Genomic DNA, 23012 nt, shown 5'->3' on the forward strand with positions numbered 1-23012 from the left:
ACGTCGCCGTTTTCTGCTCGGATCCGCTGTCCGTGCGCAGACTGATGAGCATCTGCGACCAGTTCGAACTGGCCTCGGGAGCCAAAGTTAACCACGGCAAGAGCGAGGCCATGTTCTTTGGCAACTGGGCTGACCGATCCTTTGTCCCCTTCACCGTCAGGTCAGATTACCTGAAGGTGCTGGGGATATGGTTCGGAAGGGCCGGGGCGTGCACCAAAACATGGGAGGAGCGAGTAGCCAAGGTACGACAAAAGTTGGGCATGTGGGGGCAGCGATCTCTCTCCATTGTGGGTAAGAACCTGGTCATCAGGTGCGAGGCGCTCACGTTGTTGCTCTACGTGGCGCAGGTCTGGCCCATACCCCACTCCTGCGCCGTGGCAGTCACCCGAGCCATTTTCCGCTTCGTCTGGGGATCTAAAATGGACCGGGTCCGGAGGGACACGATGTTCAAATCTCTGGACAAGGGCGGGAAAAATGTACCCAACGTGGCCCTCATCCTGATGACCACCTTTGTGTGCGGCTGCATCAAGCTGTGTGTAGATCCCCAGTACGCAAACTCCAAGTGTCACTACGTGCTGAGGTTCTATCTGTCCCCGGTGTTGCGAAGGATGGGCCTGGTCACATTGCCGCGGAACGCTCCATGCAGTTGGGCGGTGCCGTACCACCTATCCTTCGTGGAGCAGTTTCTGCGGGAAAACACTTTTGACCACCGGTCCATCAGGCAGTGGTCTGCACGGAATGTCCTCAAGGCCCTACGGGAAAAGGAAACGGTGGATCATGTCGGATAGTTCCCCGAGCAGACCGTCAAAGTCATTTGGCGGAATGCCTCATCACCAGAACTTTCAAACAAGCACCAAGACATAGCTTGGCTGGTGGTGAGAAGGGCCCTCCCCGTCAGATCCTTCATGCACACCCGAAGTCTCGCCCCCTCCGCACAATGCCCCCGCGTTGGCTGTGGTGGGGAAGAGACGGTCGCCCACCTCCTCCTGGAATGTGCCTTTGCAAAGCAGGTGTGGAAAGAGATGCAGTGGTTTCTGTCAAGGTTCATCCCAAGCAGCTCTGTAACACAGGAGTCTGTGCTCTACGGGCTGTTCCCAGGGACGCACACCGAGACAAACATCAACTGCTGCTGGAGGACTATCAATTCGGTGAAAGACGCCCTTTGGTCTGCCCGAAACTTGCTGGTCTTCCAGCGCAAAGAGTTGTCCACCACCGAATGTTGCAGACTGGCACATTCCAAGGTCCAGGACTACGTGCTGAGGGACGCACTAAAGCTTGGGGCAGCCGCAGCAAAGGCTCAATGGGGAAAGACCACAGTGTAAGGTTCCCCCACCAAGCTGGACTGAGGGGCTGGATCAATGGGAAACCCCTCGAACTGTATCGTTAATATTCTCAATTGTTGTAAATGTAAAACTGTAATTGACATGACAATTGTGAAACAGAAGGGTTGGGAAGAAACTCATGACAGTATTGAAGGAAACTGATATCCCTTGCAATGTTTGTATTTTTTGGTGCTGTTTGGAAACTGTTTGGCAATGTAATTTTTACAGATTTTTATGAATAAAGTATATTTTGGAAATTAAAAAAAAGTGGCTATTCCAGGGTTTTTTGAACTAGCCACAGAGAGTTTGAACACAGAAAGACTGTTTGCTCCTGGACTGAGATCTCTCCTGTCTGCTCCCATTTCTTTCTCACAAGCCTCTGAATCCACTGAACCCCAAGAGAGAAAAGTCTCCTACAGCGAACAAAATTTAAGAAGAATACTGGGCCCCAACGAAAAGCAAGATCTACGTACAATCAAGGACTCCGCAGTGAGCTCGAAGCTCTTCAGATGTTGCCTCAGACTTTTCCATTTTATTTTTTCTTCTGCTCTTTTCTGACTCTATTTGCATGTGTGTATCGTGCATGCATGCTAGAATGGGCGCGTCGTGTATCCGTAGGTGTCAACCGAATTAGAGTTTAAGTTTAATAAAATTCAACTTTTCTTCTTTAAACCCAAGCCAACCTGTTTGGCTGGTTTATTTGCCCTAAAATGGGAAAGCAATGAACAAGGATTCACCAAAGGGGAGCTAAAAACATAGGGTGTTTAAAATTAAACCCTGTTATGATATGACCAAGTGAAGGCTGAGATGAACCCCAAGAAACCTTTCTCATCTGGTCGTAACAGTTAGTAAGATGGTATCTGAGGGCATAAATTTTAAATGAAGAGAAGGCACAAAGAGAAAAAGGGGAGGTTAGAAAAGCATTCTTTACGCAGAGGCTGTGTACATCATTCACTGCCACAAACAATTACTAAGTACTTTTGAAATGAAATTAGGTAGTAGCTTGAAGGGTATATGGGAAGTGAGAGAAAAGTGGTATTAGACTAGGTAGCTTGTGCAGAATTGAAGGGTTGAACGATCTGTTGCTGTGCTATGACATTCTATGATTCTATAACTGGGAAAGAGCAGTAGCACCAAGGTGGGCAGCCATCATAGCCAAACATTTTTACTAATTTCTTTACTTTACCCCTCCCCTTTACAACGTACTAAATTTACAATATTGCGCCTCTCATTTCCTTTTAAAATTCAATTCACCCCTCACCCCGAAAAAAGTTTACACTTGGCCCATATGAACATGCACAGTGTCAGCTTAGCTCCATGGCAGCATTTTTGCCTCTAAATTAGAAGATTATTTGTTCAAGCCCCACTCCAGTGTTTCAGTATATAATCTAGGTTGACAGTTCAATGCAGGTGGTTCTGCATTGTTGGAGGTACTGGCTTTCAGAGGAGACGCTGAACTGAGCCCCTTCCTGTCTATTCAGGTGAGAGTAAAAGATCTGACTAGACTGAAGAGCCAGGATCTCTTGGTATCCTGGCCTGAGCCAAAACAGATTAACTGGTTAATATCTCACTGCTGATGGTAGAAATTTGCTGTGTGCAAAATGACTACCATCTTTGCTGCATAACAACAATGGCTACACTTCAGAAGTAGTTCATTCGTTGTCCTAAGGACATGAAAGCTGCTTTCTAGAAGGGCACATTTTCCTTTTCTTGCTATTTCTTCAAAAAGTAGTCATGTCTCTAATGCAGGGATCCAAGCATGTCAAAACAAATTATATATAAAATCAACGACAGAGCATCTCTACTGAGCAGCAAGAGCAGAACTTGGAGCACCTTTACTCAACCAATCAATGTGGCTTCAAATACTAAGTAAACATTACTTGCATGGGGTTCAGATCAGTGCTGTTTGTCACTTGTATCAGTGAAGCTGAAGGAGAGAAATTGTATTAAGACAACCAATTGCAATGTTTGTAAAAGTAACCAATATTATCTGCTTGCCACAGCCATTGATTTCCTGGAAAAGATCTTGACATTTAACTCTATGGATCGCTTAACTGCTGAGGAAGGCCTAGCGCATCTTTTTATGAGCCCTTACTCCTGCCCGCAAGATGAACCAATATCCCAGCATCCTTTCAGGATCGAAGATGAGATTGATGACATACTGTTGATGGAAGCGAGTCAGAGCCAGATGTCGAACTGGGAGAGGTATTACATAATGATGAGTATGCATTATGTTCTGCACCATGTACTAACAATGAATCTAATACTTAGATTATTCTTTCCATAGAATTTACCACTGTCCACATCAGAACATACTTTAATTAGATGATAGGACTTGCATTTGAACCTCTAACTCTCTGCACAAACAATCCTCAGTCTCAGGAGTTGGTAGTTAGTGACCGTGTACTCCATTAGGGAGGAAGGGAACCCAGAGGATAGAAAACCCTCATCTTCTTTCCCATAGCTTCTACTGGCTGGATCGGTAATGATACTGAAATAAGTTGTCCCAATGGCATAGTGGGGTACATCTTGGTGTGGTATTGAGCCTTACAAATCATAGAAACTCTCAGGTTCAAGCCCCCAGTCTATAAATAAATTATAGGTTGCAACCAGACAGCCTCAACATTCTCTGAAATAAATAGAAGAAAAATATAAATGAATTAGCTTGGCTTCTGACTTCTAACTGTTATTCAGTAACTCCTGTTGGAAATTTCATCTATGCATATCAGGTGAAGGTAAATTTGGGTCCAGCCACCATACCCTTCACAGACACTACTAAATGACCAATTGGGCAAAAAACAGAAGGCTACCTGTACCTACACAACCGTACCCCAAGTAAAGTCAGCTGTGGGAGTGAGATGGGGGCATGTGGGAGAGATGGGGGAAAAGTGGAGGGGTAGGAGGGAGGAAGTGTTTAGCCGTGATGCTCTAGCATGATGATTGTGGGGCAGGCTTGATGGGCAAGCTGTCGTTTTTGTGCCAATCAATTTTCTATTTTGAGATTATCCAATGAAAAACAAAGACATACAAAGTGATGAAAACTAGTGGTAGGCCAGAGGATTGGGAATTTTTGAGGAACCAACAGTGGATGACGAAAAAGCTAATAAAGAGGGAGAAAATTGATTATGAAAGTAAATTGGTAACAAATATAAAAACAAACAGCAAGAGCTTCTGCAGTTATATAAAAAGAGAGTAGCTAAAGTGAGCGTGGGACCCTTGGAGGATGCGACTGGAGAATTGATAATGGGGAACAGGGAAATGGCAGATAATTTAAATCAATATTTTGCATCGGTCTTCACTATAAACATCCCACAGATACTAGATAAGCAAGGAGCTAATGGGAGGAAAGATCTGGTCAAATTCTCTACAATGAGGGAGAAAGTATTTGACAAACTAATGGGACGAAAGGCAGAGAAGTCGCCAGGACCTGAGGGCCTACATCCAAGGGTTTTAAAAGAAGTGGCTGCAGAGATAGTGGAGGCATTGGTCGAAATATTCCAGAACTCACTGGATTCCGGGAGGGTCCGAGCAGATTGGAAAACTGCTAATGTGATGCCCCTGTTCAAGAAGGGAGGGAGACAAAAAGCAGCAAACTATAGGCCAGTCAGCCTAACATTGGTTGCTGGGAAAATGCTAGAGTCCATTATTAAGGAAGAAATAGCAAGACATTGAGAAAAGCTTAATGCAATCAAACAGAGTCAACATGGTTTTGTGAAAGGGAAATCATGTTTGACAAATTTGCTAGAGTTCGTTGAGGATATAACAAGCAGAATGGATAAAGGGGAACCAGTAGATGTAGTGTATTTGGATTTCCAGAAGGCATTCGATAAGGTGCCACATAAAAGATTATTGCACAAGATAAGAGCTCACGGTATTGGGGGTAATGTATTAGCATGGATTGAGGAGGGGTAGGAAAACAGAGAGTCGGGATTAATGTGTCTTTTTCAGGTTGGAAAAATGTAACTAGTGGAGTGCCACAAGGATCAGTCCTAGGGCCTCAATTATTTACTATCTATATTGATGACTTGGAGGAGGGGGCAGAGTGTAATATATCCAAATTTGCTGACAATACAAAAATAGGTGGGAGGGCATGTTGTGATGAGGACATAAGGAATCTACAAGGGGATATAGATAGGTTGAGTGAGTGGGCAAAAACTTGGCAGATGGAGTTTAATGTGGGAAAGTGTGAGGTCATGCACTTTGGTAGGAAGAATCAAAAGGCAGACTATTATTTAAATGGAGAGAGACTCCAAAAATGTTCAGCACAGAGGGATCTGGGTGTTCTTGTGCATGAAACACTAAAAGTTAGCATGCAGGTGCAGCAAGTAATTAAGAAGGCAAATGGAATTTTGGCCTTTATTGCTAGGGGGTTGGAGTTTAAAAATAGGGAAGTCTTGTTACAACTGTACAGGGTGTTGGTGAGGCTGCACCTGGAGTACTGTATACAGTTTTAGTCCCCGTATATAAGAAAGGATATACCGGCATTAGAGGCGGTTCAAAAGAGATTCACTAGGCAAATTCCTGGGATGAAGGGGTTGACTTATCAAGAACGGCTAAACAGGTTAGGCCTTTATTCATTCGAGTTTAGAAGAATGAGGGGTGATCTTATTGAAACATACAAGATTCTGAGGCGGCTTGACAGGGTAGATGTTGAGAAGATGTTTCCACTAGTGGGGGAATCTCGAAGTAGGGGACATAGTTACAGAATAAGGAGACACTCATTTAAAACTCAGATGCAAAGGAATTTCTTCTCTCAGAGGGTAGTGAATGTCTGGAATTCTCTACCCCAGAGAGTTGTGGAGGCTAGATCACTGAAAGTCTTTAAAGAGGAGGTAGATAGATTTTTGAAATATCAGGTAGTTGAGGGCTATGAGGAGCTGGCACGAAAGAGGAGTTGAGTTTTGGGGCAGATCAGCCATGATCTTATTGAATGGCGGGGCAGGCTTGAGGGGCCGAATGGCCTACTGCTGCTCCTATTTCTTATGTTCTTATGTTCAGGATAGAAGGAATGTGTTTTTTAAAAATAAAACAGTGGGGATAGATTGCCTGCCATGGTTGATAGGATGGGGAAACCAAGAAGGGGAAAGAGGAGATAAAATGCATAAATGCAAAGCAAATGTCACGGTTGCAGTGTGATATTCATGTCTAGCTGTTAATGGAAGTGAGTATAACTTTTGAAATAGAGGTGGTGTTCACTGAAGTAGCATTTCCATAAGTATTCTGACAAGATACCTTGTCTTTATACAGCAAAGCACCATTATTTCCTGGCAAAAGTGATTGCAAGTGGTGTAACAAATTGTTTCTTTTTAGGATAATGGAATAAAAACTAGGATTAAAAGATTGTAAAGCTACAATCTTCTATATACTAATTTGCACAATTGTATCAGCAGACTCACTGGGCATGTAAATAAAATGTATAACGGCAGTAACGTAAATAATTGTAACATTCTGAGCAAAATTAAAACAGACGTAGATATAGTTTGACAGCTGCAGTGCAAGCTTTCCCAGGCAGATAACATGCTAGCATCTGGCCACAGATTTCAGAATGAGCTAATCCTAATCATTCCAGGAAATGTTTTAACTGAAGTAGGCACTTTATCTGCTCTATTGCTATCTTTAGCAAGGTTTTTTTATATTTTAAATCTGTTTTGATAGGTACCTTTACTCCTTTTCCGCTGTGGTACTATTGTATCACACGCTGTCTTCAGCTGAGAAGCCTTTGCCAATACAAGTGACCTTGGGAGTCTTTCCTCCCCCTCTGGGAAAGTGCTGCCTATCATGTAACAGAGGAGTAGAAATCACTAATTGACTATCTAGGGCATGATGGGCACAAATCCTCATCCTATTATTCGAGTGACCAAAATGAACTGCCTCTTAATCTTACTATCTATTCAAAACCAGAAAATGGGCCTCAGCACCTGTAGCCTGGAAGGAGAAATATCATCCAGGGTTCCCACTTCTGATTTCTATGGATGTGGATGTTAAAAGAAAGAAAGACTTGCATTTATATAGTGCCTTTCACAATCTCACGGCATCCCAAAGTACTTTACAGCCAAAGAAGTACTTTTGAAGTGTAGTTACCATTGTAATGTGGGAAACACTGCAGCCAATTTGCACACAGCAAGATTCCACAAACATCAATGCGATAATGACCAATCAGTTTGGGTTCTGCCAGGGCCACTCAGCTCCTGACCTCATTACAGCCTTTGTCCAAACATGGACAAAATAGTTGAACTCCAGAGGTGAGGTGAGAGCGCCCTTGACATCAAGGCAGCATTTGACCTAGTATGGCATTAAGGAGCCCTACCAAAACTGGAGTCAATGGAAAAACTATCCACTGGTTGGAGGTCAATCATTCTCAGTCCGAGGACATCACTGCAGGAGTTCCTGAGGGTAGTGTCCTAGGCCCAACCATCTACAGCTGCTTCATCAATGACCGTCCCTCCATTAAAAGGTCAGAAGTGGGGATTTTCGCTGATGATTGCACAATGTTCAACATTATTCGCGACTCTTCAGATACTGAAGCAGTCCATGTCCAGAGGCAGCAAGACCTGGACAACATCCAGGCTTGGACTGATAAGTGACAAGTGACATTCGCGCCACACAAGTGCCAGGCAATGACCATCTCAAACAAGAGAGAATCCAACCATCTCCCCTTGATGTTCAATGGCATTACCATCACTGAATCCCCCATTATCAACATCCTGGGGGTTACCATTGACCACAAATTGAACTGGACCAGCCACATAAATGCTGTGGCTACAAGAACAGGTCAGAGGCTGGGAATTCTGCGGTGAGTAACTCACCTTCTGACTCCCCAGTGCCTGTCCACCATCTACAAGGCACAAGTCAGGAGTGTGATGGAGTTCTCTCCACTTGCCTGGATGGGTGCAGCTCCAACAACACTCAAGAAGCTCGACACCATCCAGGACAAAGCAGGCCGCTTGATTGGCACCACATCCACCCCCTTCAACATTCACTACCTTCACCACTGACGCACACTGGCAGCAGTGTGTACCATCGACAAGATGCACTGCAGCAACTCAGCAAAACTCCTTCGACAGCACCTTCCAAATAGAGGCCTGCTACCTGACCCGGACCTGACGACTTGTGTTGGATTCGGGTCGGGCCCATCTTCCGGGGCCGGCTTTCGGGCTCGGGTCGGGTCGGGCTGAGTCCAGGTCGAGTCGGGTCGGGTCGGGTCGGGCCAGACACACATGGTAAGTGCTCTGCTGGTAAGTATTAAAAATAAAAAACTTACCTGAGCTGGGAGTCCAGGATGAAACTGAGTCTGCGCAGTGAGCGAATGACATCACTATGATGTCATCGCGCATGCGCTGCAGCTTCTTGCAGGTTCGGTGTCAGGAAGGTAAGTAAAGGGACGGTCGGGTCGGGTCAAGTAGTGGCGGGTTTGGGTCGGGCTCGGGGCAAAATTGGAGGGAGTTGGGCCGGGTCGGGCTCGGGTCCACTGTAGTTCAGTTGGGTTCGGGTCGGGTTCTTTTTCCCAACCTAAAGCAGGCCTCTACTTCCAAACACGTGACCTCTACCACCTAGAAGGACAAGGGCAGCAGATGCATGGGAACACCACCATCTTCAAGTTCCCCTCCAAGCCACACACCGTCTTGGAACTATATCACTGTACCTTTACTGTCGTTCGGTCAAAATCCTGGAACTCCCTCCCTAACAGCACTGTGGGTATACCTACATGGACTGCAGCAGTTCAAGAAGGCAGCTCACCACCACCGTCTCAAAGGCAATTAAGGATGGGCAATAAATGCTGGCAGCCAACGATGCCCACATCCCATGAATGAATAAACAAAAATGCGATATTGTGATGTTGATTGAGGGATAAATATTGGTCAGGACACCAGGGATATAAAAATAGGACAGAAATAAAGGACAGAATATAAAAAGCAGCAAAGAATGACTAAAAGATTAATGAGGAAAAACTTAGAGTATGAGAGAAAGCTGGCTAGAAATATAAAAACAGATAGAGTTTCGATAGATATTTTAAGTTAACAAAATGAGCATTGGTCCTATAGAAAGTGAGTCTGGCGAATTAATAAGGGAAAATAAGGAGATTGCAGATTAATTGAATAGGTATTTTGCATCGGTCTTTACCATAGAGGATACAAATAACATCCCAGAAATAGCTGTATATCAGGAAATGGAAGAGAGGGATCAACTCAAGAAAATTACAATCACCAGGGATGTGGTACTGAGCAAATTGTTGGAGCTGCGGGCTGACAAGTCCCCGGGTCCTGATGGACTTCATCCTAGGGTCCTAAAAGAAGAGGCAAATGAGATAGTTGATGCGTTGGTTTTAATTTTCCAAAATTCCCTAGATTCGGGAAAGGTTCCATTAGATTGGAAAATAGCGAAGGTACCTCCTTTATTCAAAAGGGAGGGAGACAGAAAGCAGGAAACTACAGGCCAGTCAGCTTAACATCTGTCATGGGGAAAATGTTGGAAGCTATTAAGGTAATCAAGCAGAGTCAACATGGATTTGTGAAAGGGAGATCATGTTTAACCAATTTATTGCAGTTTTTGAAGAAGCAACATGTGCTGTGGATAAAGGGGAACCAGTGGATGTGCCGTCCTTAGATTTCCTGAAGGCATTTGATAAAGTGCCATATCAAAGGCTATTGTGAAAAATAAAAGCTCATGGTGTAGATGGTAACTTACTGGCATTGATAGAAAATTGGCTAGCTATCAGGAAACGGAGAGTAGGCATAAATGGGTCATTTTCTGGTTGACAAGATGTCTCGAGTGGTCGTGCACAATTTATATAAATGACTTGGATGAAGGGATCAAAGGTATGGTTGCTAAATTTGCTGATGACACAAAGATAGATAAGAAGGTGAGCTGTGAAAAGAACATAAGGAGGCTACAAAGGGATATAGATAGCTTAAGACCCCCAAACAGCAGTGGTGATATAGAGGATAGCATTAAACAAGAAATTAGAGACGCAGGCAATAAGGGTGCAACTGTAATTATGGGTGATCTTAATCTACATATAGATTGGGCAAACCAAATAGCAATAATACTGTAGAGGAGGAATTACTGGAGTGCATACGTGATGGTTTTTTGGACCAATACGTTGAGGAGCCAACTCGAGAACAGGCCATCCTAGACTAGGTATTCTGTAATGAGAAAGGATTAGTTAACATTCTTGTTGTGCAGGGTCCCTTGGGGAACAGCGACCACAACATGATAGAATTCTTCATTAAGATGGAGAGTGAGAGAGTTGATTCCAAGACTAGGGTCCTGAATCTAAATAAAAGAAACTATGAAAGTATGAGGCGCCAGTTGGCTATGATAGATTGGGGAACATTACTTAAAGGGTTGACAGTGGATAGGCAATGGCGAGCATTTAAAGAGCGCATGGATGAATTACAACAATTGTTCATTCCTGTCTGGCGCAAAAATAAAACAGGAAGGGTGGCTCAACCATGGCTTACAAAAGAAATTAGGGATAGTATTAGATCCAAGGAGGAGAAATATAAAATGGCCAAAACAAGCAGCAAACCTGAGGATTGGGAGCAGTTTAGAATTCAGCAAAGGAAGACAAAAGGATTGATTAAGAAGGGCAAAATAGAGTATGAGAGTAAGCTCGCAGAGAACATAAAAACTGACTGTAAAAACTTCTATAGATATGTGAAGAGAAAAAGATTAGTGAAGACAAATGTGGGTCCCTTCCAGTCAGAAATGGGGGAATTTATAATGGGGAACAAAGAAATGGCAGACCAATTAAACACACACTTTGGTTCTGTCTTCACAAAGGAGGACACAAATTACCTCCCAGAAATGTTGGGGAACATAGGGTCTAGTGAGAAGGAGGAGCTGTATGAAGTCAGTATTAGTAGGGAAATGGTGTTAGGGGAAATGATGGGATTGAAGGCCGATAAATCCCCAGGGCCTGATGGTATGCATCCCAGAGTACTTAAGGAAGTGGCCCTTGAAATAGTAGATGCATTGCTGGTCATTTTTCAAAATTCTATAGACTCTGGAACAGATTGGAGGGTAGCTAATGTAACCCCACTATTTAAAAATTGGAGGCAGAGAGAAAACGGAATTATAGACCGGTTAGCCTGACATCAGTAGTGGGGAAAATGCTAGAGTCCATTCTAAAAGATGTAATAGCAGAGCACTTGGAAGACATTGACATGATCGGACAAAGTCAACATGGATTTATGAAAGGGAAATCATGCTTGACAAATCTAGTGGAATTTTTTGAGGCTGTAACTAGCATAATAGATAAGGGAGAACGAGTGGATGTGGTGTATTTGGACTTTCAGAAGGCTTTCGATAAGGTCCCACATAAGAAATTAGCATGTAAAGTTAAAGCACATGGGATTGGGGGTAAGGTACTGACATGGATAGAGAACTGGTTGGCAGACAGGAAACAAAGAGTAGGAATAAACGGGTCTTTTTCTGGGTGGCAGGCAGTAACTAGTGGGGTACTGCAGGGATCAGTGCTAGGACCCCAGCTATTCACAATATATATTAATGATATATTTGATGGAATTAAATGTAATATATCCAAGTTTGCAGATGACGCAAAGCTGGGTGGGAGTGTGAGCTGTGAGGAGGATGCAAAGAAGCTCCAGTGTGATCTGGACAGGTTGAGTGAGTGGGCAAATACATGGCAGATGCCGTATAATGTGGATATATGTGAGGTTATCCACTTTGGTGGTAAAAACAGAAAGGCAGATTATTATCTGAACGGCGATAGATTGGGAAAGGGGGAGGTGCAGCGAGATCTGGGTGTCCTTGTGTACCAGTTGCTGAAAGTAAGCATGCAGGTGCAGCAGGCAGTTAAGAAGGCAAATGGTATGTTGGCCTTCATAGCGAGATAATTTGAGTACAGGAGCAAGGATGTCTTGCTGCAATTATACAAGGCCTTGGTAAGACCACATCTGGAGTATTGTGTGCAGTTTTGGTTTCCTTATCTGAGGAGGGATGTTCTTGCTATGGAGGGAGTGCAGCGAAGCTTCACCAGACTGATTCCTGGGATGGCAGGACTGACGCATAAAGAGAGATTGGGTCGATTAGGATTATATTTGCTAGAGTTTAGAAGAATGAGAGGGGTTCTCATAGAAACCTACAAAATTCTAACAGGACTGGACAGACTAGATGCAGGAAGGATGTTCCCGATGGTGGGGAAGTCCAGGACCAGGGGTCACAATCTAAGGATAAGGGGTAAGCCATTTAGGACTGAGATGAGGAGGGATTTCTTCACCCAGAGTGTGGTGAACCTGTGGAATTCTCTACCACAGAAAGCAGCCGAGGCCAAATCATTAAATATATTCAAGAAAGAGTTAGATATAGTTCTTAGGGCTGAAGGAATACGTGGAGAAAGCGGTAACAGGTTACTGAGTTTGGACGATCAGCCATGATTGTATTGAATGGCGTTGCAGGCTCAAAGGGCCACATGGCCTACTCCTGCTCCTATTTTCTATGTTTCTAAGTGAATGGGCAAAGATCTGGCAAATGGAGTGTAATGTGGGAAAATGTGAAATTGTCCATTTTGGCAGGAAGAATAAAAAAGAAGCATATTATAATAATGGTGAGAGATTACAGAGCTGTGAGATGCAGAGGGATCTGGGTGTCCTCATGCATGAATCACAAAAGGTTAGTATGCAGGTACAGCAAGTAATTAGGAAAGCTAATAGAATGTTATCATTTATTGCGAGGGGAATCGAACACAAAAGTGGGGAGGTTATGTGTGTAGTATTGGTCTGCTTATTTAAGGAAGGATGTAAATACGTTGGAAGAAATTCGGAGAAGGTTTTCTGGACTGATACGTAGGATGGACGGTCTTATGAGGAAAGGTTGGACGGGCTAGGCTTATTTCCGCTGGAGTTTAGAAGAGTAAGAGGCGACTTGTTTGAAAATATAAGATCCTGAAGGGTCCTGACAGGGTGGACCGAGTGGCCTCCTCCTGCTCCTAATTCGTATGTTCGTATGGACAATTCCCCTGTTCTTCTTCGAAATGGTGGGTCAAAGCAGAATCTTTTTAGAAAGCATTTTGAGTGATTTATGGAAACACAATAGCCAGGTTTGTGTAGTTAGTGATGTATTTACATGGGCGAAACATGTTAAAAACATGGACAAAGGAATTTAGAATGGGAAAATGTTGATTCTCAATCACAACAACAGATAGTCAAGTTGCACTGACTGGAAGTACATGCAGATGTTAGATTTTAAACATATTGTAGAGTATGATATGGTACAATATTTCTTGCCTGACAAAAGACCTACCATTTTGTGTCTCCTTCCTCCCGAGCCACTTCAATGATGTCAGTAAGAGGAATTGCACATCTACTCCAGCAATTCTATTCATTTCATTCCTTGCAGCTGGTTTGCTGGCACCTGTCCCTGGCATACCCAATACTCGTGGAATATACAATGTTTCCAATCTTGGGGTAGGATGCTCTAGACAATATCCATATCTGCCGAGGGGAGCAGAACAGAGCATTTTAATAATTAAAAAATGGTTATAAGTTAAAAAAGAATCAGTGGCACCATTAAAATTCGGGACAGAGAAGGTTGATACTAACAAATTAAGTTTTTGTATGATGATATTGTAAGGTCTAATTTCAAAGCCTGTAGTTACTACATGCACTTTTGGTGCATCGTCAATTATTGGAAAATGGGTGAATATTTTCATGATACTATTTTGCTATCGAAAGGAAAATGAGATTTGCTCAACTTCAAAGCTTCCAGGAGGCATAATGTATTTTAAGATATTGGCAATATTGAATAACAACAAGAACTTACATTTATGTAATGCCTTTAATGTAGAAAAGCATCTTAAGACTCTTCATAAAGGCAAAATGTAAAACAGACACCAAAGATAGAAAGATTAAAAAGCTTGGGTTCAGATCCCACTCTAGCATGTAAACAGAAAAATCAGTGCTGACTCTCCAGTGCAGGGCTGAGGGAGTGCTGCTCTGTTGGAGGTTCTGCCTTTTGGATGAGACGTTAAACCAAGGCCCTGTCTGCCTTCTCGGGTGGGTGTAAAAGATCCCACAGCACTGCTTTATTGGTGCCCTGGCCAATATTTATTTCTTCATGACCACCAAAAAAACAGACTATCTGGTCATGATCACATTGCTGTTTGTGGGTGTTTGGTGTGTGCAAACTGGCTGCTGCATTTCCTGCATTACAACAGTGACTTCTTTTGGGCCTCCTTATCTCGAGAGACAATGGATACGCGCCTGGAGGTGGTCAGTGGTTTGTGAAGCAGCGCCTGGAGTGGCTATAAAGGCCAATTCTGGAGTGACAGGCTCTTCCACAGGTGCCGCAGAGAAATTTGTTTGTTGGGGCTGTTGCACAGTTGGCTCTCCCCTTGCGCCTCTGTCTTTTTTCCTGCCAACTACTAAGTCTCTTCGACTCGCCACAATTTAGCCCTGTCTTTATGGCTGCCCGCCAGCTCTGGCGAATGCTGGCAACTGACTCCCACGACTTGTGATCAATGTCACACGATTTCATGTCGCGTTTGCAGACGTCTTTATAACAGAGACATGGACGGCCGGTGGGTCTGATACCAGTGGCGAGCTCGCTGTACAATGTGTCTTTGGGGATCCTGCCATCTTCCATGCGGCTCACATGGCCAAGCCATCTCAAGCGCCGCTGACTCAGTAGTGTGTATAAGCTGGGGATGTTGGCCGCTTCAAGGACTTCTGTGTTGGAGATATAGTCCTGCCACCTGATGCCAAGTATTCTCCGAAGGCAGCGAAGATGGAATGAATTGAGACGTCGCTCTTGGCTGGCATACGTTGTCCAGGCCTCGCTGCCGTAGAGCAAGGTACTGAGGACACAGGCCTGATACACTCGGACTTTTGTGTTCCGTGTCAGTGCGCCATTTTCCCACACTCTCTTGGCCAGTCTGAACATAGCAGTGGAAGCCTTACCCATGCACTTGTTGATTTCTGCATCTAGAGACAGGTTACTGGTGATAGTTGAGCCTAGGTAGGTGAACTCTTGAACCACTTCCAGAGCGTGGTCGCCAATATTGATGGATGGAGCATTTCTGACATCCTGCCCCATGATGTTCGTTTTCTTGAGGCTGATGGTTAGGCCAAATTCATTGCAGGCAGACGCAAACCTGTCGATGAGACTCTGCAGGCATTCTTCAGTGTGAGATGTTAAAGCAGCATCGTCAGCAAAGAGGAGTTCTCTGATGAGGACTTTCCGTACTTTGGACTTCGCTCTTAGACGGGCAAGGTTGAACAACCTGCCCCCTGATCTTGTGTGGAGGAAAATTCCTTCTTCAGAGGATTTGAACGCATGTGAAAGCAGCAGGGAGAAGAAAATCCCAAAAAGTGTGGGTGCGAGAACACAGCCCTGTTTCACACCACTCAGGATAGGAAAGGGCTCTGATGAGGAGCCACCATGTTGAATTGTGCCTTTCATATTGTCATGGAATGAGGTGATGATACTTAGTAGCTTTGGTGGACATCCGATCTTTTCTAGTAGTCTGAAGAGACCACGTCTGCTGACGAGGTCAAAGGCTTTGGTGAGATCAATGAAAGCAATGTAGAGGGGCATCTGTTGTTCACGGCATTTCTCCTGTATCTGACGAAGGGAGAACAGCATGTCAATAGTCGATCTCTCAGTCAGTGACTACACTTCAAAAATACCTCATTGGCTGTAAAATGCTTTGGGATATCCAATGGTCATGAAAAGCACTATATACATGCAGGTCTTTCTTTTCTTTGTTTTAGTTGTACTATTTGTGTGGTATTTGCATGAACATGCATTAGTCGAAAAAGAGATGAAAGACATTAGTCTATAAACACAATTGTGCATATTTGTATCGCAGTGTTACATACTTCAGTGTCAAGTTGCAGATGAATGTGGGTGTAAATTGCTATCTTGCATTGTCAGTGGCCATGGTTCATCACCACCTTTATGGTGACTGAAACAGCTATTCACCTATCTTGCGCACTTGTTCCTCCTCCTGTGAACCATAATTCAGAGAATGTGGCGACCTGCTTCTATTTTTATGGATCCAATTAACACTTTCAAAATATGATTTTTGATTCAAGATTATTCCCGACCTATTCTGATCAATGGCTAACCTATATATTTAAAAGCCCCCGAAGCCTAACTTCCAATCATAAACTCCCCTTTTAATTTATCTATAACCAATTGCTGAAATTCCACAGAACCTCCCCATAGAAAATCATCAACATGCATCATAAAGATACCTGCGAGTTTCTCTAGGTGATACTAGTAAAACATTGCCGAGTCTGCTTTCAACTGTATGCAGCCTACTTTCAGCAAGACAGAGCTAACCGAGAAATTATACTCTCAACGCATCATTCAATCCATAAACACATTTGTTTAATTTCCACAGCCTCCCTCTTATATCACTGCTTTTTTAGGTGGTTTCAAAAACATTTCTTTTTGAAATGTTTCACCCTGCAAAAATTTGGCTTTTATATCAATCGACCTAAATTCCCATGAGTGTGTGGCTAAAAGAGCAAAGAAAATTTTCAAGATCACATTTCCTGCTGTGGCGGAGTCCACTCTCATCTTGATTACCAAATCTCTCTTCAGAATCCCGAGCCACTAGACTTGCTTTAGCCTTATATGTCCTATCTGGGAGTACTTTTTCCGTTCGTATCCTTCTATGTGATAAAGCTGGCTGTCCCCTATCTTGCACTTCAGAATAGACACCAAATTCCCTCCAACATTTCAACTCTTTTTGTTTTGTCTCTCTTAACAATTTTTCTTTTTAATTTATTTGCAGCCACCATAACTTCCCGATCATAAGGGCTTCTACTTCTAGTTCCTTAATTGTTCTATAGTCCTGGTTCTAGTCCAGCTATAGCCTCTACTTGCCCTCTTATTTCTTTCTGGACTACTATTACAGGATCGCTCCCTCCCATGATCAGAGGTTCTGTCACCAGTACGTGACCATTTCCTAATGCCGTATTCACTTCCAGATCCACAATGGGGACTCGCACTGAGTTTTTTTGCTTTCCACCGTTTCATCTCATTTTGCCAATCCATGATCTTACCTTTTGTTCATCATCTTGGACATTTAGCCAATGTTTGAATTTGCTGGTAGCTTTCCCTGCTCTTTCTACAATGGTCGCATCCTTCCATTCAGTGGATCCCTCTGGTATGTACTTTACCTTAGTACTGACTTCAGGCAGTGGTCTTTTGGGTAAAATAGCCTTATCCTGTACACCTGCATCACTTAGTCTATCATCATCCAGCCCCTTATCTACTGTATTCTGTTCCTCATAATTGTCAAACATATTAGTATGTGAGGTACAGTGTGCCTCATCACCTTTTACTAATTGTTCAGATTCTGCAAGTTTATAATCAATCCTGATTAACGTAGATGAATGGACCCTAATAGTTTGACTACCATGTTGAAGAATTACAGGGAGGAATTTTATGCTGTCCCCTGCAGCAGATTTGGAGGTGGGGAGAACATAAACTCGGGTGGGATGGTGGTGGGTGATGGGGGGAGCCCTTCCACCTTCCTGCCTCCACCAAAATTAAGCCCAGGTGGGAAGGCCTATGAACAGCCCAGTTAATGGCCTCATCCTGCTGCTGCAATTAACCAAGCGGCAGGAGGCCCTGTCGCCGCACAGGAAACATGGCATGAGAAACTGTGTGGGCTGCTTCCCAGCTGCGTGAGTAGGGAGAGGGGTCCTTCGTTAAAAGGCACTTAGTGTCTGAACGAGAGACCCGGCATCAGGAAGGGGGGAGTTGTGCTGAGAGCCAGCCCCTGCCCTTGCTAACGACTCCCCTACACCCCCCTCCCCTGCGACCCCTATGCAAGACCCCTACTGCCCTGACCTACCTGTGGCCTGGGTCCAGCAATGCTCCTGGGCCTCGGGTAGGAGTTCCACTGGCAGCAGCCAACGCCTCCGTGGTGGCGCTGCTCAGTGGCAAAGCTGTTGGACTCTGATTGGCTGGCAGCTCTCAGAGGGCAGGACTTCCATCGCCTGAGTCCTTGATCCAATGGCAGGCCCGCCGCTGTCTACTTAAGTGCCTAATTGGCACTAAATTCTGTGGGCCTTCCATAGAAAAGATGACGCGGGTTCTGGCCCTGGATGCAGCAAGACCAGGACAACATTCAGGCTGATAAGTGACAGGTAATGTTCACACCACACAAGTGGCAGGTAAACAGCTGAAAGGCATTGTTCAATTGAGGATTTGAAGTGAGCATAGTTCACCATAATGCACTGCTTTTGGCATTCTGGAATCCTCCATGTGTGACACATGTTCTGCCCAGTGCAATTGGCATTTTAAGAGAATGAAATCAATGCCCAGTTCTGTTGAGCATTTCATGTTTGTGATGGAGTCCTGCCATCTGATGTTCATGATGCATTGAAGACAGTGTTAATGAAAGTGCTCCAGCAGTCACATTTGTTTTCTGTACAGAACCCATGATTCTGACCCATACAAGAGGGTGGTGGTGATAATCACTCCATATACTTGAATTTTGATAGAGATGTGTAGTGAATTATTTCGTCAGACACACTTCGAGAGGCGGCCAAAGGAGCTGTTGGCCTTGGATAGTCGATTGTCTATATCCTTGTTGACAGTGGCATCATTTGAGATAATGCTACCTCGATAGGTAAACTGTTCAACTACAATGAGGTTGCTACTGTCAATGCTGATCTGCAGTGCATTGAAATTTCCTCAGGGTCGTGGTTGGTACTGCCTGTTTTCTTTAGGCTAATAGTAAGGCCAAAGGCATTTGCTGCCTCAGAGAAACAGTTTACAATGAGCTGCATTGCCTCCTCCATGTATGCCAGAAGGGTATACTTGTCAGCACCATAAGCTTCACAATAAGCTCTTCTGTGGTTTTGGTCTGTGCCAGTAGTTGTCACAGGTTGAAGAGACTGCCGCCTGTTCAGAAGTGGAAGATGGTGCCACATCTGCATCATTCAGCTGCTCTTGTGGATTGAATTCTGACAAAAATGCAGTTCTGCCAATTCCACCTCTGAACAAGAAACTGAAAAGGATCTTATAACCAAAATCTTACATTTCAGTTTGCTTACCTGTAAAAAAAAACTACAGAGAGCTGGCTTACCTTTATCTTTTTGTTGGGGGTGGGCGGGGGGGAAACATACATTTATAAGCTTTTAATATTTGTAAAGCCTACCTTTGCCTCTCATACTGAAGGCAATAGAGAAAAGTGTTGTTGCCAGTACACACCCTTGCTTTACACTATTAGAGATAGGGAAGCTGTCTGAGAAGGCTCCATTCTGCTTGACCTGATATTTCTGACCTTCTGCAGTTGACAGACAATGATGAGGAACCTTGGAGGGCAGCCCAATCTAGATAGGATCTTCCACAGTCCGTCCTGGCTCACTGTATTGAATGCCTTGGTGAGATCTACAAAAGTAGAGTACAGGCCCATGTTCTGTTCTCTGCACTTCTCCTGAATCTCCTGTCTGTAGCTCCCCTATTAGGTCTGAATCCACACTGACTTTCAGGGAGGTTTTCTTCAGCTGTTGTTGGAACAAGTCTCTTTCCAAGCACTCCGGTCAAGATTTTGCCTGCAATGGAGAGTATGGTGATGCCTCTGTAGTTTGTATAGTCAGACTTCTCTCCTAGTTTTTGTAAAGGGAGACAATCACTGCATCCCGAAGGTCCTGAGGCACTGTCCCTTTCTCCCAGCATACTGTCAAGGATCACATCTCCTCACTGTTTATAGACCTTGGCTGGAATCCCACCCATTTTGGGGCCTTTGTGTGATTTTAATTGTGCTGTAGCGGTCTTGATCTCTTTGCATGTTGGTGGCTCAGCCAGCTCAGACTTCAGTTCCCTTTGGGAGATCATTATGATGGACATCAGCACATCAGCTGGTAACCAAATAGGCTCTCAAAGTGTTCTGATCATTGGTGCAAGATGGATTCTTTATCTATGAGAAGGGTTGTGCCATCTGAAGATTTTAGTGGTGCCTGCACCTGGTGGGAAGGCCCATATACAGATCTCAAGGCTTCATAGAAGGATCTTATATCTCCCACTTGTATCCTCTCAGTGAGCGCTGTCCACCAATTGTTTTGGATGACTTGGAGGTTGGAGTGCTGCAGGCTTCCCTATATTCAACTTTTGTAGCCTGGTCATCAGGGCATGCAAGTAATCTATTGTGGCAGGATACTAATGTTGTAGCTCTACTGGAACAGCTTGGCTAGAGGCTTAGCCAGTTCTGGAGCCCAAACCTTCATCACAACAGCTGGGATGTTGTTGGGGCCCATAGCCTTTACTGTAGCCAGTGCACTAAGCCATTTTTTGTTATAACAACAACAACTTATATTTATATAACACCTTTAATGCAATAAAACGTCTCAAGGCACTTCACAGAAGCATTGTAAAACAAAGTATGACACTGAGCCACAAAAGGAGATATTAGGTCAGAGTTCCAAAAGCTTGGTCAAAGAGGTAGGTTTTAAGAAGCATCTTAAAGGAGGAAAGTGAGGTGGAGAGGCGGACAGGTGTAGGGAGGGTATTCCAGAGCTTAGAGCCCAGGCAGCTGAAGGCATGGCAACCAATGGCGCAGTGATTAAAATCAGGGATGCACAAGTGGTCAGAATTAAGAGTAGTGCAGATATCTCAGATGGTTGTGGAGCTGGTGGAGATTAAAGAGATAGGGAGAGGCAAGGGCATGGAGGGATTTGAAAACAAGGATGAGAATTTTAAAATCAAAATGTTGTTCGACCAGAAGCCAATGTAAGTCGAGCACAGGGATGATAGGGGAACGGGACTCAGTGTGAGTTAAGACACGGGAAGCAGAATTTTGGATGACCTCAAGTTTAGGGAGAGTATAATGTGGGAGACCAGCCAGGAAGGCGTTGGAATAGTCAAGTCTATAGATAATGACGGCATGAATGACGGTTTCAGCAGCATATGAGCTGAGACAGGGGCGGTCGGGCGTGTTACAGAGGTGGAAATAGGCAGTCTTAGCGATGGCACGAACATGAGGTCGGAAGCTCATCTCGGGGTCAAATGTGACACCAAGTTGTGAACAGACTGGCTTAATCTCAGATTCCTGCCAGGGAGAGGAATGGAGTCAGTAGCTAGGGAACAGAGTTTGGTGCAGGTACCAAAAACGATGGCTTCAGTCTTCCTATTATTTAATTGAAGGAAATTTCTGCTCTGATGAAAGGGCACAGACCTGAAACATTAACTCTACTTCTCTCTCCACAGATGCTTGCTGACCTGCCGAGTATATCCAGCACTTTCTGTTTTAAAATTGACACTCCCTGTCTGTGCTCATACAAGAATGGCCATTTAATCAAGATATCAGAAGGCTGACCACCAGTGCACAGTGCCAAAGTGTGGTGGGACTTAAGGATATGTGCTCTATCCTTAACATAGCTGAATTTTCTATCTCTGTCACATAAGGGATGTGCCAGCAAAGGCTACATATTTCCTCACACTTCCTTATAGGAAGGCAAAAACAAGAAGTTGATCTCTCGTCTGGTCCCATGCAATTCCTCGTAGTCTCAGAATAGTTTTGATGGAAGCTTAGAAGCTTCCCCTCCATGGCAATGGAGTCTTCCCTGATGTGGAGGACACACAATTAAAGAAAATTATTTAAAAACTGATGGTCTAAACTTTGCCAAAAATTAAACAAAAGCTGTAGCAAAATTTCATTTGCTCCTGGTCACGCATTGCAGATTTAAAACATGTTTGAACCAGTAAGCTGGATGTTACTACTTGCTTTTTGTCTTTGACAATTTTACAACCAACAATTTTGTTGCAGATATCACGACAGCCTCTCTTCTGACTTGGAAATGCTCCGAGACAAATACGGTGACATGGATGAAGCGCAGCGTGATCCTCGTGCTACATCCAAAGCTGTTGCAGAAGATGTGCAGGTCGACCCTCGCAAATACTCGCAGAGCAGTTCTGAGCGACTCCTGGAGCAGTCACACACCTCCACAGACCGGATGTGCGAAATGGACTACGGACGGTCTTGCGATTATAAAATCGGGTCACCCTCCTATCTGGATAGACTACTGTGGAGGGACAACAAGCCCCATCATTACTCAGAGCCTAAGCTCATTCTGGATTTATCTCACAGGAAAAGAACAGCAACTGCCTCCTGTGTGGCCGTCTCGCTGGATGAAGGAAAGTCTGACCTCCTTTTGAAGGTCTCGGACTGTAAGAATGGAAGCCCTTTCAAAATCGATTGCTCCAGCTCACTGCCAAATATTCAGGAAAGGAGTCAGCCATCATCCCCTCTCACCTTGGCATCTTCAGAAATATCAAATGGAGGGAGCTCCCAATTTGATTTTGATGTCTTCATATCGAGAGCCTTGAAACTTTGTGGGAAGCAAGAAGAGCTAGCCGATAGTAAATTGAATGATTTGAATGGCACCTGCATGCCAGAACATACCAATGAAATTGTCCAGTCAGAAGTAAATGAAAAGGAGAGGTGGTAGAAAATAGGCAATTCTTAGAACAGCTGGACAGGAGTTTCAATTCGTAAAGATGGTGTTTCAGCAATGTAACACAGGTAGGGTTTGCTAACCTGGAAAATTAAGTCTTTGGGAAAGTTTAGTTAATATATTACAGTCATCAGTGCTTCATCAGTTTGGAAGGTAGCTATAGTAAACACTGACAACCTGCTAATCTTTTGAAGACTATAACAGTATTTCAGCCAAGAAGTCAAAACTTACGTTTTTGGGTATTCTCAGACAA

At 44.1% G+C, this 23012-nt stretch overlaps 1 protein-coding gene across 1 annotated transcript in view; it reads left to right on the forward strand.

Annotated features, from left to right (window-relative positions):
- The window catches only part of LOC137377611 (mitogen-activated protein kinase 4-like), an 89982-nt gene extending 67209 nt beyond the window's left edge, over positions 1 to 22773 (forward strand). The window contains exons 4-5 of the mRNA XM_068047481.1: positions 3326 to 3527; positions 22072 to 22773. Of these exons, the coding sequence (XP_067903582.1) occupies positions 3326 to 3527; positions 22072 to 22753 (884 nt within the window). The 3' untranslated portion in view covers positions 22754 to 22773. The remainder of the gene's footprint in view (positions 1 to 3325; positions 3528 to 22071) is intronic.
- Positions 22774 to 23012: the final 239 nt, after the last annotated feature.

This window comes from Heterodontus francisci, chromosome 1 (genome assembly GCF_036365525.1).
Source record: "Heterodontus francisci isolate sHetFra1 chromosome 1, sHetFra1.hap1, whole genome shotgun sequence".
Lineage (NCBI taxonomy): Eukaryota > Metazoa > Chordata > Chondrichthyes > Heterodontiformes > Heterodontidae > Heterodontus > Heterodontus francisci.